Source organism: Salvia hispanica, chromosome 4, assembly GCF_029641045.1.
Source record: "Salvia hispanica isolate PSC_SH4W2 chromosome 4, Shi_PSC_v1, whole genome shotgun sequence".
NCBI lineage: Eukaryota > Viridiplantae > Streptophyta > Magnoliopsida > Lamiales > Lamiaceae > Salvia > Salvia hispanica.
Window position 1 is genome coordinate 55,523,026 of NC_142695.1, and position 14,802 is coordinate 55,537,827.

The 14,802-nt window shown below is 33.8% G+C and overlaps 3 protein-coding genes across 3 annotated transcripts; 2 read left to right on the forward strand and 1 right to left on the reverse strand.

Moving 5' to 3' along the window:
- The first annotated feature begins 2,383 nt into the window (after positions 1-2,383).
- On the forward strand, positions 2,384-3,537 carry LOC125195469 (F-box protein SKIP19-like). Its single transcript, XM_048093616.2, has 2 exons — positions 2,384-2,745; positions 3,396-3,537. The coding sequence occupies exons 1-2, from the start codon at positions 2,384-2,386 to the stop codon at positions 3,535-3,537; spliced, it is 504 nt and encodes a 167-aa protein (XP_047949573.2).
- Positions 3,538-9,410: 5,873 nt separating this feature from the next.
- LOC148929496 (putative F-box/LRR-repeat protein 22) lies at positions 9,411-10,612 on the reverse strand. Its single transcript, XM_089056870.1, has 2 exons — positions 10,263-10,612; positions 9,411-9,937 (listed from the first exon to the last, which is right to left on the reverse strand). The coding sequence occupies exons 1-2, from the start codon at positions 10,610-10,612 to the stop codon at positions 9,430-9,432; spliced, it is 858 nt and encodes a 285-aa protein (XP_088912996.1). The 3' UTR covers positions 9,411-9,429.
- A 614-nt stretch (positions 10,613-11,226) lies between these two features.
- On the forward strand, positions 11,227-12,395 carry LOC148929497 (F-box protein SKIP19-like). Its single transcript, XM_089056871.1, has 2 exons — positions 11,227-11,525; positions 11,848-12,395. Exons 1-2 carry the CDS (start codon positions 11,227-11,229, stop codon positions 12,356-12,358), a joined length of 810 nt encoding a protein of 269 aa, XP_088912997.1. The 3' UTR covers positions 12,359-12,395.
- The last annotated feature ends 2,407 nt before the right edge of the window (positions 12,396-14,802 follow it).

The following is a 14,802-nucleotide window of genomic DNA, read 5'->3' on the forward strand; positions in this document are numbered from 1 at the left end:
ACTTTATAAAATCTATTCATATTTATTTTTTATCATCAAAATAATACCTTTAAATACTTTATAAAATCTAAACTTTTACTAATTTGCCTATATTAGGTTGTTATATTTGTTCTTTAGTTAAAATTGTTTTTAATCTTGTGTTAATGTTTTTTTTGTCCTAAAGTACTTATAATTTGTGATCCATGCATCTTAATTATTCTCTATGTAACTAAATAAACATTTAAATATTTTTGAAATCTAAATATTTACTCCTTTACTTATATCATTTTTGTATATAATATTTATGATGAATTTGAATGTATATAGTATTTACAATAATTTTATATTTTAAAATGAGTAATACATATTTGCAAGATGCATGTTTATATTTTATTAACGAAGCTAGTGCTATTTAAATATTAATACAATATTATTTATTTTATTATTAAAAATAATATTAAATTAAATATTAAATATTTAAATATTAAATTTTCGCCCCCGCCATTTTCGGGGTCTGGATCCGCCACTGTCCAGAAGATGTGGATGATGGAAGATTCAGCATTGAGTATGGTGTTGCGATTGGGGAAACCATGCCTAATTTGCGCCACCTCGGACTTGAGGGGCTACGAACCAAGAATGAGGGGCTGGAAGCAATTCTCGACGGCTGCCCCCTCCTTGAAACACTCCATCTTGAGAGATGCTATGGTCTTGATCTACAAGGCGGTCTAGGCAAAAGATGTTCTGACCAAATAAAAGATCTTATAATCAGTTCTTAGTCTTGTCAATCTGAACATGTTTCATCAAATGATGACTTATTGCAAGGCAACTTCTATGATACTACGTGGTTATGAATATGATCCAGCTGATTTTTATTAGGATTCAAGATTTTGATGGTTATTTCTATATGTCTTGAAAATGCTAAGATTTTGTTGCTTCGCTTTTATGTTAGGTTGGTGAAGGATGATGCTACTTTGTTTTTTAAAATGGCACCATATTTGGAGTTTGTTTTTCCAGCTATTTACATCTCATTGTTAGTTTCAGAATTGACATTGTTATCCTTTTTAATGTATTTAATATTTTTAAAATTTATAGTAATTTACTTGGCTTTTAAGATCAATCAAGCCGTGTGGTGTGTCATTGATTTTTATTTTGATCGTCGTTGTTATGCGGCCAACGAATTTAAGATCATTTTCCATCGCACAGTGGATTGCCGCCACGGACAAGTGCTCGAGCTAAAGCTTTTTGATTTTTAAGTGGCTATTTTGCTAATCTATTGGATGGAATAGGCTTAATTTTAAGGCAATAATAACATACTTTTTTTTGTTTTTAGTCCATTTCATAAGAATATGTATATTTTAAATTTAGAAACTTTTTCTTTAATGAGGCAGACTTTAATTGTTTTTTATTTTTTCTTATTTCTTACTTTATTAATTATACATTAAAAGTGTAAATTATAATGGGACGGAGTTACAATTTTTATTTTCTTGGTTCGTCAGTAGTAATTAGACTCTTCAGTTTCACTTTTAAATAGTAAAAATGGCTGAGTCGATCACTTCAATTTAAAATCTTTATTAATTAACCTTGAATATGCTCAAACTCATTATTCAATCGGTCCATATTTAATTACAATTAAACACATGAATCATAAGGGTCGTAGCCTCGTAGGAGTTACCGAAGAGCCTCTTAATTACTAATTGATGTTGCTTTATTTTTTCTCCCAGCAATTTATTCGACATTCCAATAATGATTTTAAGAATTCAAAAATAAATCTTCAATTTATATTTATAAAATATGGCTTAATGAATTAGAATATTATAAATTTTAAAAGATGTTTTTAATTTTAGTGAAAATTGTTTAATTTATATTTTATCTTAATTACTATATACTTAAATTAGTGTTTTTTTTTAGTGTTTTTAAAACAAGACCAATCATATTTGGTTTTCTATATTGATTCGATAATCTTAAATACATTAAATATTGCTACTACACAAGACCAATCATATTCTGTTTTCATTGTCCATTCAATGTGAAACTCTTACTCCATCCATTGTCCATTTTTCATTAATACAAAGTCAAACAATTTCTTAAAATTTGCCGGTCAATTTCAAATAAACTTTGGCCGAGTAATATTTATATGAGTGTGCTCCATCATTTAATTGATCTTGAAAGCTCAAACTCATGAATTGAATTTGTCCATATATAATTAATCCATAAAACAGGAATAAGAAGAGTCGTGGGCAGTTCCCGAAGAGTCTCTTATTTCAATTTTCAATACATTCATGTCAATTGTCATTAGCATGTGTATATATAAATATATATAACCATGGTATACCTCCAATATTAACCAAACCTATAATTATTAAAGATGTTGAACAAGGGAGCAAAATCGTAATCGAGCGAGCTGATGATTCAAACTGAGCTTCCAATTCCGACGGTGGCTTCTGCCTCTCCATCATCCTCAGCCCCGCCTCCGCTTCCACTATCGCCGCCATGGATCGAGCTTCCGGAGGATTTGACGGCGAACATCCTGCAAAGGTTGGATGCTGAGGAGATAATTATGAGTGCGATGCTAGTGTGTAGAACATGGTGTAGAGTCTGCAAGAATCCTGCCATGTGGCGCGTTATTGATTTGGGTCATCTAGGTTGTGCGGATGATAAATATGAGATCATTTGCCGCCGTGCAGTGGATCTTAGCCGGGGACAATTGCTCGAGCTAAAGCTTTCCGGTTATGAAGTGGATGGCTGGCTAAACTACATAGCTGACCGGTACTTTTGTGCTCACTATTTTTTGTGTTTGGTTTAGTTTTTGTGCTTTAATTCATTCTAACTTCTAACCTAGCTATATTGGGAACAACTTCCATGTTTGGTCCAAGGCATAATTAGTTGAGTGAATACTTTTGTGCTCACTGTTTAAAGTTTTGTCAAAAGTTGAGAGAGAATACTATAAAATGGCTTGCTATAAACATAGAAATTTTGGTGGTATGATTGTCATTTTCATGCTTTGAAGCAATGGATAGACCTAGAAGTTTTAAACTAATTATATAGCCTTAGAAGAACTATTTTTGTGATTGCAAGCCAACTTCTTGCAATTGGAATTTACTTTTCAGTATGTTTCAAAATGAATTTCATTGAGTAACAATAGCACTTTTTTTTTGGCTTTTGATGAATTATAAATATGCTAAATTTTCTTGTTGGATGAATTATAAATATGCTAAAATATCTTGTTGATGTAGATTTTCTCATATTGCTATTTCTTCCCTTCCTCTATGCTCATTATTTATCTTGTTTACTCATATTTCATTGTGGAGGTGGAGAAAAGCTTTATAAAATCTTCGCATTGTTGCTTTGGTTCCCTTGTTTCTATTTACAAATTCCTTTGGTTTTTGGTGTTGATATTCTTTTCCGACATTCAACAGATCAAGTCAGCTACGATGCCTTACAGTTCTTGTGTATTGTATAATGGACAATAGTGTTTTGACTGCAGCGATAAAAAAAACTTACACAATTGGAAGAGTTGCATCTTACGATGTTGCCAAGTCTCTATCCGAAAGATTTTGAAAGCATTGGCATCTCTTGCCCCATGTTGAAATCGTTTACATATAGTAACATTTGGGATCGTGTTCAAAGGGAATTTACAGCCCTAAACCTTAAACCCTAAACCCTAAAAAACATGCCTAACTTGCGTCATGTCGGGCTTTTTTCATATTGTATTGGAAACCAGGGGCTGGAAGCGATTCTTGATGGCTGCCCCAATCTAGAATCGCTTTATCTTCACCATTGCTCTGGTTTTGATCTAAAAGGGGGTCTAGGCGAACGATGTTCTGACCAAATAAAAGATCTTTCTATTATCGATGCCGCTGTGCCGTTTGAATTATCTTCCTTGCTAGGCGACTTATATGACGAGAGTAATTATGAGTATGAAATAAATAAATGGTACTAGGATAGAAGATTATCATGGTTCTTACTATTGTTCTTGAAAATTCTAAGATTTTGATGATTCACTTTTATGTTTTAGATTGGTGAAGTTTGATGCTACTTTGTTTTTTTCTAAGTGGTTTTAGTTGGAACCATACTTGTTCCTCTGAGAGTAAAAACTTTTGAAATGACTTGTATTTTATTGTCAGTGCTATGGTCTGCATTCAAAAGACCAGACTTATGCGATCAGTTTCAACACTACAAACAAGTAAAGTATGAAAAAGTAGGAAGGGATATAACTGAGGTGATATAATAGGTATGGTCCGTCATTGGTCTCATTTTACTATTTTTGTTCGTCAACAAAGATTGTCCCAATCAGAATCTTTTTGAAAATAGACATTAAATACATACCTCAAACTCCTTAATGTGAGACCCTTCTTCCAATACATGCTTTCATTTAATAAAAAGTTAAACAATTTCGTAAAATTCGCGCTGAATCAAACTGGGACAAACTTTACGGCTCTTCATTCTATAAATAATCCTTTAATTAATCTTGAAAGCTCAAACTCATTTATTGAATTTGTCCATATTTAAAACAGGAATAAGAAGAGTCGTGGGCAGTTACCGAAGAGCCTCTTATTTCAGTTTTCAATACATTCATGTCAATTGTCATTAGCATGTGTACATATATAACCATTATATACCTCCAATATTCACCAAACCCAATTTGATCAAGATGACTATACGCACAAAGAAAATAAATACTTAGCCGTTAGATTAATGACTAATAGTAAACAATCTATATATTGGTATCAAATGAAAACTCAGATCTTGTACAAATTAAATTCAAAACTATGATCTGGACCATTGAAAAATTTCAACAGAACAGGAAAATGTCAACAGAATTTTGATATTGTGTTGACATTAAAATCTTGAAATTTTACACTATTGTATTGAAACTGTGTTGAAGCAGTGTTGAGGAGTTTTGAATTTATACAATATATAAGTTTGCATTTTATCACTACCCTAATTTTGTAATTAGGGAATTAATCTCAATTTAGATCACCAAATAATTGTGAATTTGTAATTAATTTAAGTGTCATTAACCCTAAAAAAGATTACTCCATTAATTTCCCTTTGTATGTTGATTGAGAAAGCGAGTATCATGAAAACCCTAGTTAACAAAAAATCGAAGATGCTCGCTTCTTCCTCCTCAGCCAGCCGCACCACCATTGCCGCCATGGACCGAACTGCATGATGATTTGATAATGAATATTATGCAAAGGCTGCGTATTGAAGATATGATGAACTGCCTGATGATTTGTTTTAACAGCTATTTACAATTTTACATCTCTACTTGGTGATAAAATAATTTTTTCAATATATATAGTAAAAAAACAGTCAAGGCTCTAAAATCAAAATCAAATTTACAATTAATATTAATACTACTATTTAATACTTTCTCCAGTCTCTTGAGAATAAGAAGGGTTGAATTTATAGAAGACAAGACTTGATGGCTAAGTAAGTTTTATTTTAGATTTTATTTATTTCCTATTTAGTAGAATTTGTAGATGGAAAATATTAGTATTAATTATTTTTCCTTTTTTGTTTATTATTTCTTTAAATTTAGGATTTTCCCTTGTATGTATAAAGCTTCTTTGTTAAAATAAAAATACAGATTTTGAATAATAATTTTATATTGAGTTTTTATACTCTTAAATTATTGATTCATTGAGTTCTTTTAGCAGGGAAAACAAATACTCCTAATAAAAACTCAATGAAAAATCAATTCATACGTATGGAGAATACTATCATGGAGAGCCTAATCAACAAAAAATCGAAGATGTTTGCCTCTTCCTCCTCATACACACCATCATCGCCGCCATGGACCGAATTACCCGATGATTTGACAATGAATATCCTGCAAAGGCTGCGCATTGAAGATATGATGAGAGCGCAGTTGGTGTGCTGTACATGGTGGAGAATCTGCAAGAATCCCTCCTTGTGGCGCGTGATTGATTTGGATTGTCAACAATGGGGGAGCGAGGAATTCGATGGCATATGCCGTTTTGCAGTGGATCGTAGCCAGGGACAATTGGTCGACCTATCAGTTACTAGTTTTGCTGGAGGCTATAGGTTTCTAAATTACGCTTCTAAGCGGTATAACACGATTCTCTTCTCTATGTGCTTTGTTATTGCTAATATACACTTGCTTTTTTATATCTTGTTGGATGAATATGTTAACAACAATTTTATGTAACAAGTTGTGTTGTTTTTGTTATGGATGCTATGGTCTTGATCTACAAGGAGCCCTGGGTGATAAATGCCGCAAGCGAATAAAACATCTCATGCTCCCTTGATCTTCACTTTTATGTTAGGTTTGTGAAGGATGATGCTACTTTGTCTATTTTTATGGTTTAGTTGGCACCATATTTGGAGTTTGTGTTTCAAGCTGTTTATATCTCATTGTTGTTCATACTATTTCATATAGTTTGTTTTTCCAGCTACTTACATCTCTACTTATTGATAAAATCTCCAACACTTATGCTTTTAGAATATAAATAATTAAGTTATTAAATATGTTGATTTCACCATGTTCTATAAATTTTTCAATATACAGCCCAAGAACATGTAGGCTCCAAAATCAAAATAAAATTCACATTTAATACTATCAAAAATTAACATGCCTTACCTGGGCCATAAAAATATTAATTAGGTCTTTCACTTTCACACAGATTAAAAAAATTATGAGTCTTCTCTTCATTCTAAAATCATGCACTACCCATGCTCCCTATTCTTGGTTCTTTGTTTACTTTTTTATGCTTAAATTTGCATTTTGTTCACATTCAATTTACATACATATGTTCCTATTCTGTTGACAGATCAAGTCAGCTACGATGCCTTTCCGTTGAAGAGTGTGTTACAGCAGAAATTGATGTAACTGATGTGGTAAAAAGACTTCCACTATTGGAAGAGTTGCATCTTATCATGGATCCAATGCTCAGTCCCAAAGATTTTGAAACTATTAGTATCTCTTGCCCCATGTTGAAATCATTCACATATTTCAACAAGCGTAGAGGTTATCCAGGATTCTGATTGGGATGATGACGATGATTCATCAAATGATGACTTATCGCAAGGCAACTTCTATGATAGTGGTTATGAATATGATCTAGCTGATTTTGTTAAGATTCAAGATTTTGATGGTTATTACTAGATGTCTTGAAATGCTAAGATTTTGTTGCTTCACTTTTACGTTAGGTTGGTGGAGGATGATGCTCCTTTGTTTTTTCAAATGAGAATGGCACCACATTTGGATTTTGTTTTTCCTGCTATTTACGTCTCATTGTCAGTTTGTTACTCATATTTGGAGCTTGTTTTTTCAGCTATTTGCATCTCATTGTTAAATTAAGAATTGACATTGTTATCCCTTTTAATATTTTTAAAATTTTAGTATAATTTACTTGGCATTATTTTAAGAATCCAGCCGTGTGGTGTCATTGATTTTGATTTTGATCGTCGAGGCAACAAATTTGAGAGCATTTTCCGTCGCACAGTGGATTGCTAAACTATTGAGTGGATTGGCCTAATCTTAAGGCACAGTGGATAAAGGAACGTTGGCAATTTGCAAGAATATGTTAGGAGTACAGTATACTAGTATCTAATATAGATGGATCAATATAATGATATGTTAATGAGAAGCGACAATAGGAAAAAACAATACTAAAATTTTATGTGGAAAACTCTCTTAAACGTGAAGAGATATGCACTATCACCAAGGTGAGAATACAATAAAAAAGTTTACAATGATATCTTATACAGAAATTATTAGTACAATTTTTATTTTCTAGGTCCTTGAGTAGTAATTAGACCTTTCACTTTCAAATAGTAAAAATGGCATCTTATGAGTCATCTCTTCATTCTAGAATCAATATTAATTAATCTTGTAGTTGTTGAGTAAGGGAGCAAAATCGGAATCGAGCGAGCTGATGATCCAATTCGAACCTCCAATTCCCACTGTGGCTGCCTCTTCATCATCCTTAGCCGCGCCTGTGCCTACGCCTCCACCATCCCCGCCATGGTTCGAGCTGCCCGAGGATTTGAAGGTAAATATCTGAAAAGGTTGAATGTGGAAGAGATTCTGGAGATTGCGCAGCCAGTGTGTACTACATGGTGGAGAGTCTGCATGAATCCCGCAATGTGGCGCGTTATTCGATTTAATAGTTCTCGTTGCACTAGACATTATTGGTTATATTCATATACTATAAAGTATCAACACGATAAATCATAAAAATGAATCGAACAATATCAATACACTATTTTGTGTTCGACTTATAATGTGACTATGTATCCATATTATGTATGTATACACTTAAAGCCATGTTTGGTAGGGGTGATAACTCATCTAGCGATGGAAATCCATGAACAAAAATGTTATTTTTGTTCATGGATTTCCATCGCTAGATGAGTTATCACCCCTACCAAACATGTAAGTAATTAACACAATCTTGAATCTTTCTTCGATATATATGTACACGCGTATCAATACAATCATGCTTAGATATCAATGTACTCCCTCCGTCCACGACTTAACGACCCCTTTTGACTTGCAAGAGTTTCAATGTCTTCGTGTTGATATTCATAGCGTAGGTTGTTGACATAATTGTCAGTTATTAATTTAAGATGATTGTCAACCTAACATAACCCTTCCTAATATCAATAAATATACATCAAAATTATATAGAATCTGCTATCAATAAAATAGAATAATATTGAAACAATGAGAAATTTATGAGATCTACTAATTAAGAATTAACAAATTAAAATTACCTTTTTTCCATTAATTTATTAAATTTTAAAATTAGGCTTAATTATAGACCATTGTATCTTCAAATCTAATGGTTATTAATTTGTAGTAATAGTTGTTATTACCTAATTGTAGTAATTATTTGATTATATATCCATAACCATGATATACCTAGCTAGGAGTTCCTATATTCAAGATGTTGAGCAAGAGAACGAAATCAGAATCGATGATCCAAACTGAACTTCAATTCCGACGTTGGCTGCCTCTTCATGATCCTCAGCCGCACCTACGCTTCCATTATCGCCACCATGGATCGATCTGCCGGATGATTTGAGGGAGAATATCCTGCTAAGATTGGGTGTTGCAGATATTTTGTTGAGGGCGCAGTACGTGTGTGCTACAAGTTGGAGAGTGTGCAAGAATCCCGTCATTTGGCGCGTTATTAATCTGAATTGTCGAAATTACGACACGCCCAATGAATTAAACAGCATTTTCCGACGGTAGACTAAGTCTGAAGTGTTTCTATTGATACATTGGAAATTTAAAGTAGTATAAAGAGACAATACGGGTAAAACGGCCCCGTATCATAGTGTAACTAATTGACAAATTTTGTGAATTTAAATGTCAAGAAACTCAATCGAGATCCAAACAAAGGAATTAGAAGGAGAAAGATAGAATAAAATATGCTGCCAAATAAAGCATTTAAAAAAACAAAGTAGTAAGTAGTATCATAATTCATCAGGTATATTATCTTCATACGCAGGATATTTGATAACCCAATCACTAACACTGTAGTCAGAAGGAAGCCTCAGATGTTTTATTCGGTCAGAACATCTTTTACCCAGAGCTCCTTCCAGATCAAGACCAAGGCATCTCCGAAGATCGAGTGATACAAGATGGGGGCAGCCATCGAGAATCGCTTCCAGCCCTTCATTCGTCATTGGTTGCCCCCAAAGTTCGAGATGGTGCAGATTAGGCATGGTTTCTCCAATTGCAACAGCATGCTCAGTGTCAAAGCTTCCCTCAATAGGGTAATCCGTAAGCCAATGATCTATATATGTAAATGATTTCAACACAGGGCAAGACATGCCAATGCTTTCAAATTCTTCTACACTCAGTGATGGCATTCTGATAAGGTGCAACTCTTCCAACTGTGGGAGTTTTTCTATTGCATCAGTCAAACCAATTTCAATTTTCTCAAACCCTGCGAGTGTAAGGCATCGGAGCTGACTTGATCTGTCAAAAGAGAAATAGTAGAGGTAATCTATATAGTTCATCCAAAATTAGAATGTTTAGCAAGACCTATGCTAATTCAAAATATCCTTACTAGTTGCCCCCTCTGCATATTCCATTTCCTTTATTTAAGGGAAAACTTTATTATGTTTCAAATATTATTCTCTACACTCAACCTATCAATTCCTTAATTTCCATCAAAGCTGATTTAAACTAAATATTCATGAGATAAAGTACTAGTTCGACGGTTTTGTGTTATTAAAATAAATAAATTAAAGAACAAAAAGCAATCGCGAAGCAAGAAAGAGTACAGAATCATGAATTATACCGGTTGGCGATGTAGTTAAGAAACCCATAATCTTGGAAATAACTGAGAAGCTTTAAGTCGACCAATTGTCCCTGGCTACGATCCACTGTGCGATAGCATACGCTAAAGAATTTTCCATAAGCCCAATCTCGACAATCCAAGTGAATAACGCGCCACATCGTGGGATTTTTTATCACTCTCCACCATGTAGTACACACTTTCTGCGCACTAGTCAGTATCTCTCGAATGGGCAGCCTTTGCAGGATATTCTCCATCAAATAATCGGGCAGTTCGAGCCATGGCGGCGCGGCTGAGGAGGAGGCGGCGGCGTTGCTGAAAAGCTTTGATTTTTTGTTAATTAGGGCTGCCATGATTTTCGCCTTTGCAGTGCATACAGAGAGAATCGATTATTAATTTTCGGGTTTCCTCGTTTTTTTAACTATTAATTAATTTATTAGTTAAGTAATAAGTTAATGGCAGAGATTATTTAATTAGTATCGTGATTAATAATAAATAGATTATTATTTGTTTCAGTAAAATTGAATTTTATAATGTTAATTTGGGTGATTTAATATTGATTAATGCTTCTAATAACTGGAGATTTGGCTATGCTGGGTAACTCATTTCACCAGTTTTATGTTTTGTTTCCTTTAATTTATAACCAATGATTTTATAATTAATAACCAATGATTTATGATTTTATTTCCCAAATTAACATTATAAAATTCAATTTGGCTGAACAACTAATAATGAATTTAACTATAAATCACAAAATTAATTACAATTTAAATCAATAATCGTATCTTAATTTTTATTAGTCTAAGTAACTATGCCATTAACTTATTAATTAAACATCGATTCTTCTGTAAAGTTAACAAACTCCATAAAACGAGGAAACCAAGTCAATTATCGATTTTCTGTGTGGACTTATAAGGCGAAAATCATGACAGCCATAATTAACAAAAAAAAATCAAAGATATTGAGCATGGCCTTAGTCGCGCCACCATCGCCGCCATGGACTGAACTGCCCGATGATTTGACGGAAAATATCCTGCAAAGTGAAGAGATACTGAAGAGTGCGCAGAAAGTGTGTACTACATGGTGGAGAGTTTGCAAGAATCCCGCCATATGGCGCGTGATTAATTTGGATTTTCTAGATTGGAAGGACGAAGAATTCCATAAAAAATGCCGTTGCACAGTGGATCGTAGTCAGGGACAATTGGTCGACCTAAAGGTTACCAATTATTGTGAAGACTATGGGTTTCTAAACTACGTTGCCAACCGGTATAATTCCTTCCTTCGTCATCATTCTCTACTCTTGGCAATTGCGTACTTTAATCTTATCTATACTCCCTCGGTTTCAAGCTACTTATCATTTTTATAGACATGAGAATTGTCTCATATGCGTTAAAATGCTAACTAATTTTTAATACATTTTTCAATTTGGTGTATATTAAAATTATCAATACAAAAGACATAAGTATATATGAACACAAGACCTGTTGACATACTTATGTCTTTGTATCGATAATTTTAACACACTAAATTGAAATTGGAAATTAGTTAGCATTTGATTACAACCCATGTTGTATGTCCTCATTGACAGATCAAGTCGGCTCCGATGCCTTACACTCAAAGGGTATTATAGTAAGGAAAATGCTTTGACCGATGCAATCAAGAATCTCCCACAGATGGAAGAGTTACATCTTATCAAAGCGCCATCACTCAGTGTCGAACAAGTTGAAAGCATTGGCATCTCTTGCCCCAAGTTGAAATCATTTACATATGATGAAAATGGCATTGGAAGTGGAAATTTTTGGACCGAGCATGTTGTTGCAATTGGAAAAACCATGCCTAATCTGCGTCATCTCAGAATTAAGACGATGCGGATTGAGAATGAGGGACTAGAAGCGATTCTCAATGGCTGCCCCCACCTTGAGTCACTCGATCTTCGGAGATTGTATGATCTTGATCTAGAAGGAACTCTGGGTAAAAGATGTTCGGACCGAATCAAACATCTGAAGCTTTCTTTTAACTACAGTGAATATCCTGAATATGAAGATAGTGATTATGAACATGAACATGTTAGTGTTGACCTCCTTTGGCCGCCACCTTGATTGTGATCTGTGTTTACTTATTATTGGTAAACTATAACGCTACTATGTTTTTCTAAATGATATATTTGGCAGCATATTCTATTCTATCTGTCTTTCATTCTTTGTTTGGATCTACATTGAGTTTTTTGAGTTTAAATTCACTAATTTTGTCAATCAGTGGCTTTAACAGCCTTATACAAAATACTACTCCCTCCGTCCCGGCTAAGATGACACATTGCTTAGTCGGCACGGGGTTTTAGGAGTTATTGGTTAAAGTGTATAATTGGAGAGAGAGAAGGTGGGTGTAAGTATTAAAGTAGAGAGATAAAGAAAGATGAATATTTTAATAGGAGTGAGAAAAAGTGGTTGAGTGTATTAATTGGAGAGAGAAAGTTACCAAAAAAGGAAAACGTGTCATCTTAGTTGGGACAAACTAAAAAGGAAAACGTGTCATCTTAAGCGGGACGGAGGGAGTACTAGTAATTTTATAGTTGCGTCTTAACATGATGTCGGCTGTGTTCAATCCCAAAGATTTTGAAACCATTATATTCATATAGAGAAAAATATCAGCACAATAAATCATAAAAATGAATCGAACAATATCAACACACTATTTTGTGATCGACTTATATATAATGTGACTATCACTACAAAAAAATGCCAGTTTACCGACAGAATTACCGACGAAAAATTTTCGCTACGAATTACCGACGGAATTTTCCCCGGGTGAAATATTTACTTAGGGATATGATCAGTACTACAAAAAAAGCGGCTGTTTGTGACAACTATTTTTCGAGCACCGACTTGTGCTCGCAAACTTGCGAGCATAATATCGAGCATGCACGAAAACAACATCCGTTTACCCCTATTTTTTGCCAGCTGGAATAAAATGAGGGATTTTGCGAGCACACTTATAGTGCTCGAAAGTTTGCGAGCAAAGGGATCTCTCACAAAATATACATGTGCTCGCAAATTAGTGAGCAATAATAGCTGCTAGCAAATTAGTGAGCAAAAATAGGTGCTCGCAAACTTTAATTCTCCACACCCTCCTGCCATCAGCTTCCACTCATTGCAAAAACTTTGCAAGCTCATTAAAAGTTGGGAGTAGAGAAATATGGGAAGCAAGCTCATTAAATTTTGATATTTTCACATTATTGAAAGTTGGGGCAGAGAAATAACTATATAATAAAAATGATAACTATAATTATCATTTTTAAAATAAAATATTTCAAAAATGATAACAACAATTAATTAATGTTAGTAAAATTATAAAATGTAAATATACACTTAATTGTATTGGGAGAAAGCAATTGTGAAGTCCAATATATTGAAAATGCAATTCTGAAGTCTTGGAAATGAAAAAGACTTAAATTCCTTGAAAGTGGTATTCTCATAAATCTCTCGATATAATTCTCTCCTCTCCTCCCCCAATTCTCACAGATTCTCCTTCCCCAATTCTCACCTCCTGCCCCTAATTCTCACCGATTCTACCGTGATATGGAAAACGATACCGATAGTTTTCTGGTCTTCGATAGATTCTCACAGTCACGGAGCAGATTTCACTGACCTCGTTTCCCTGCTCGATCATCTGCAATAGGTGATTCCTCTCTTCCTTTTCACGGCTTGCTTACGGAATTCTCCACATTTTTCTGTTTTAATTGTTACAATTTCCGGAAAAGTGTTTGTCGGCATTTGCTTGCTTATTTTCTATTTGCAACTGTTTAACTTGAAAGAGGTTTTTGATTCTCTCACCGATTCACTGATCCTCACCAATACATAATAGTTGCTGAATTTGATTTTGCAGATCGTAATCAAACATTCATAGTTCTGTGTGATATTTTTAGTTAGGCTACCTGTTTAGCTTGAAAGCCATTAGCCTATAGATAAAAAACTAAAATGCAGCTGGAAATTTATTTCTGAATTGCATAAGTAAAAAATTATTGTTGTACTTACTACTGTTTTGCACAAGAGGGGGGCTGTTCAGGCAGGGAGAATCGATTGCTGCCTTTCGTTTAACATCTCAATCTCAGCTCAGCGTTTAACATAACTCAGGTAACAACTCATATATACTAATTTTAATTTTACATCTCTGCTTTCGTTTGTTTGTTAAGAATTTTACTAGATCTTGCTATTATTACCACAAGGCTTTGGGAAATGAAAATTTTGATTTCTTGTACATGCAAAATAAACGAGATTTTGAATAATTATCTGTATTAGACTCAACTCTAACATCATGCTTGTAGTAATTATGCTTTTCATCTTCTAAATGTGGTTGTATGTTAAGTTCCATTTTGACTTTTGTTTTCAAGTTTTTAATTTTTTCTTACTTGCTACATGTTTAAATATAGTGATGATGCTGTTTAGAATTAGAGGAGAATGGAAGTGGATCATTGCATATTGAGAAGGATGGGTAGTTTCTATATGCCTCTTGTAGTTTTTTGTTTGGTTGAAACTGAAGTAATTGA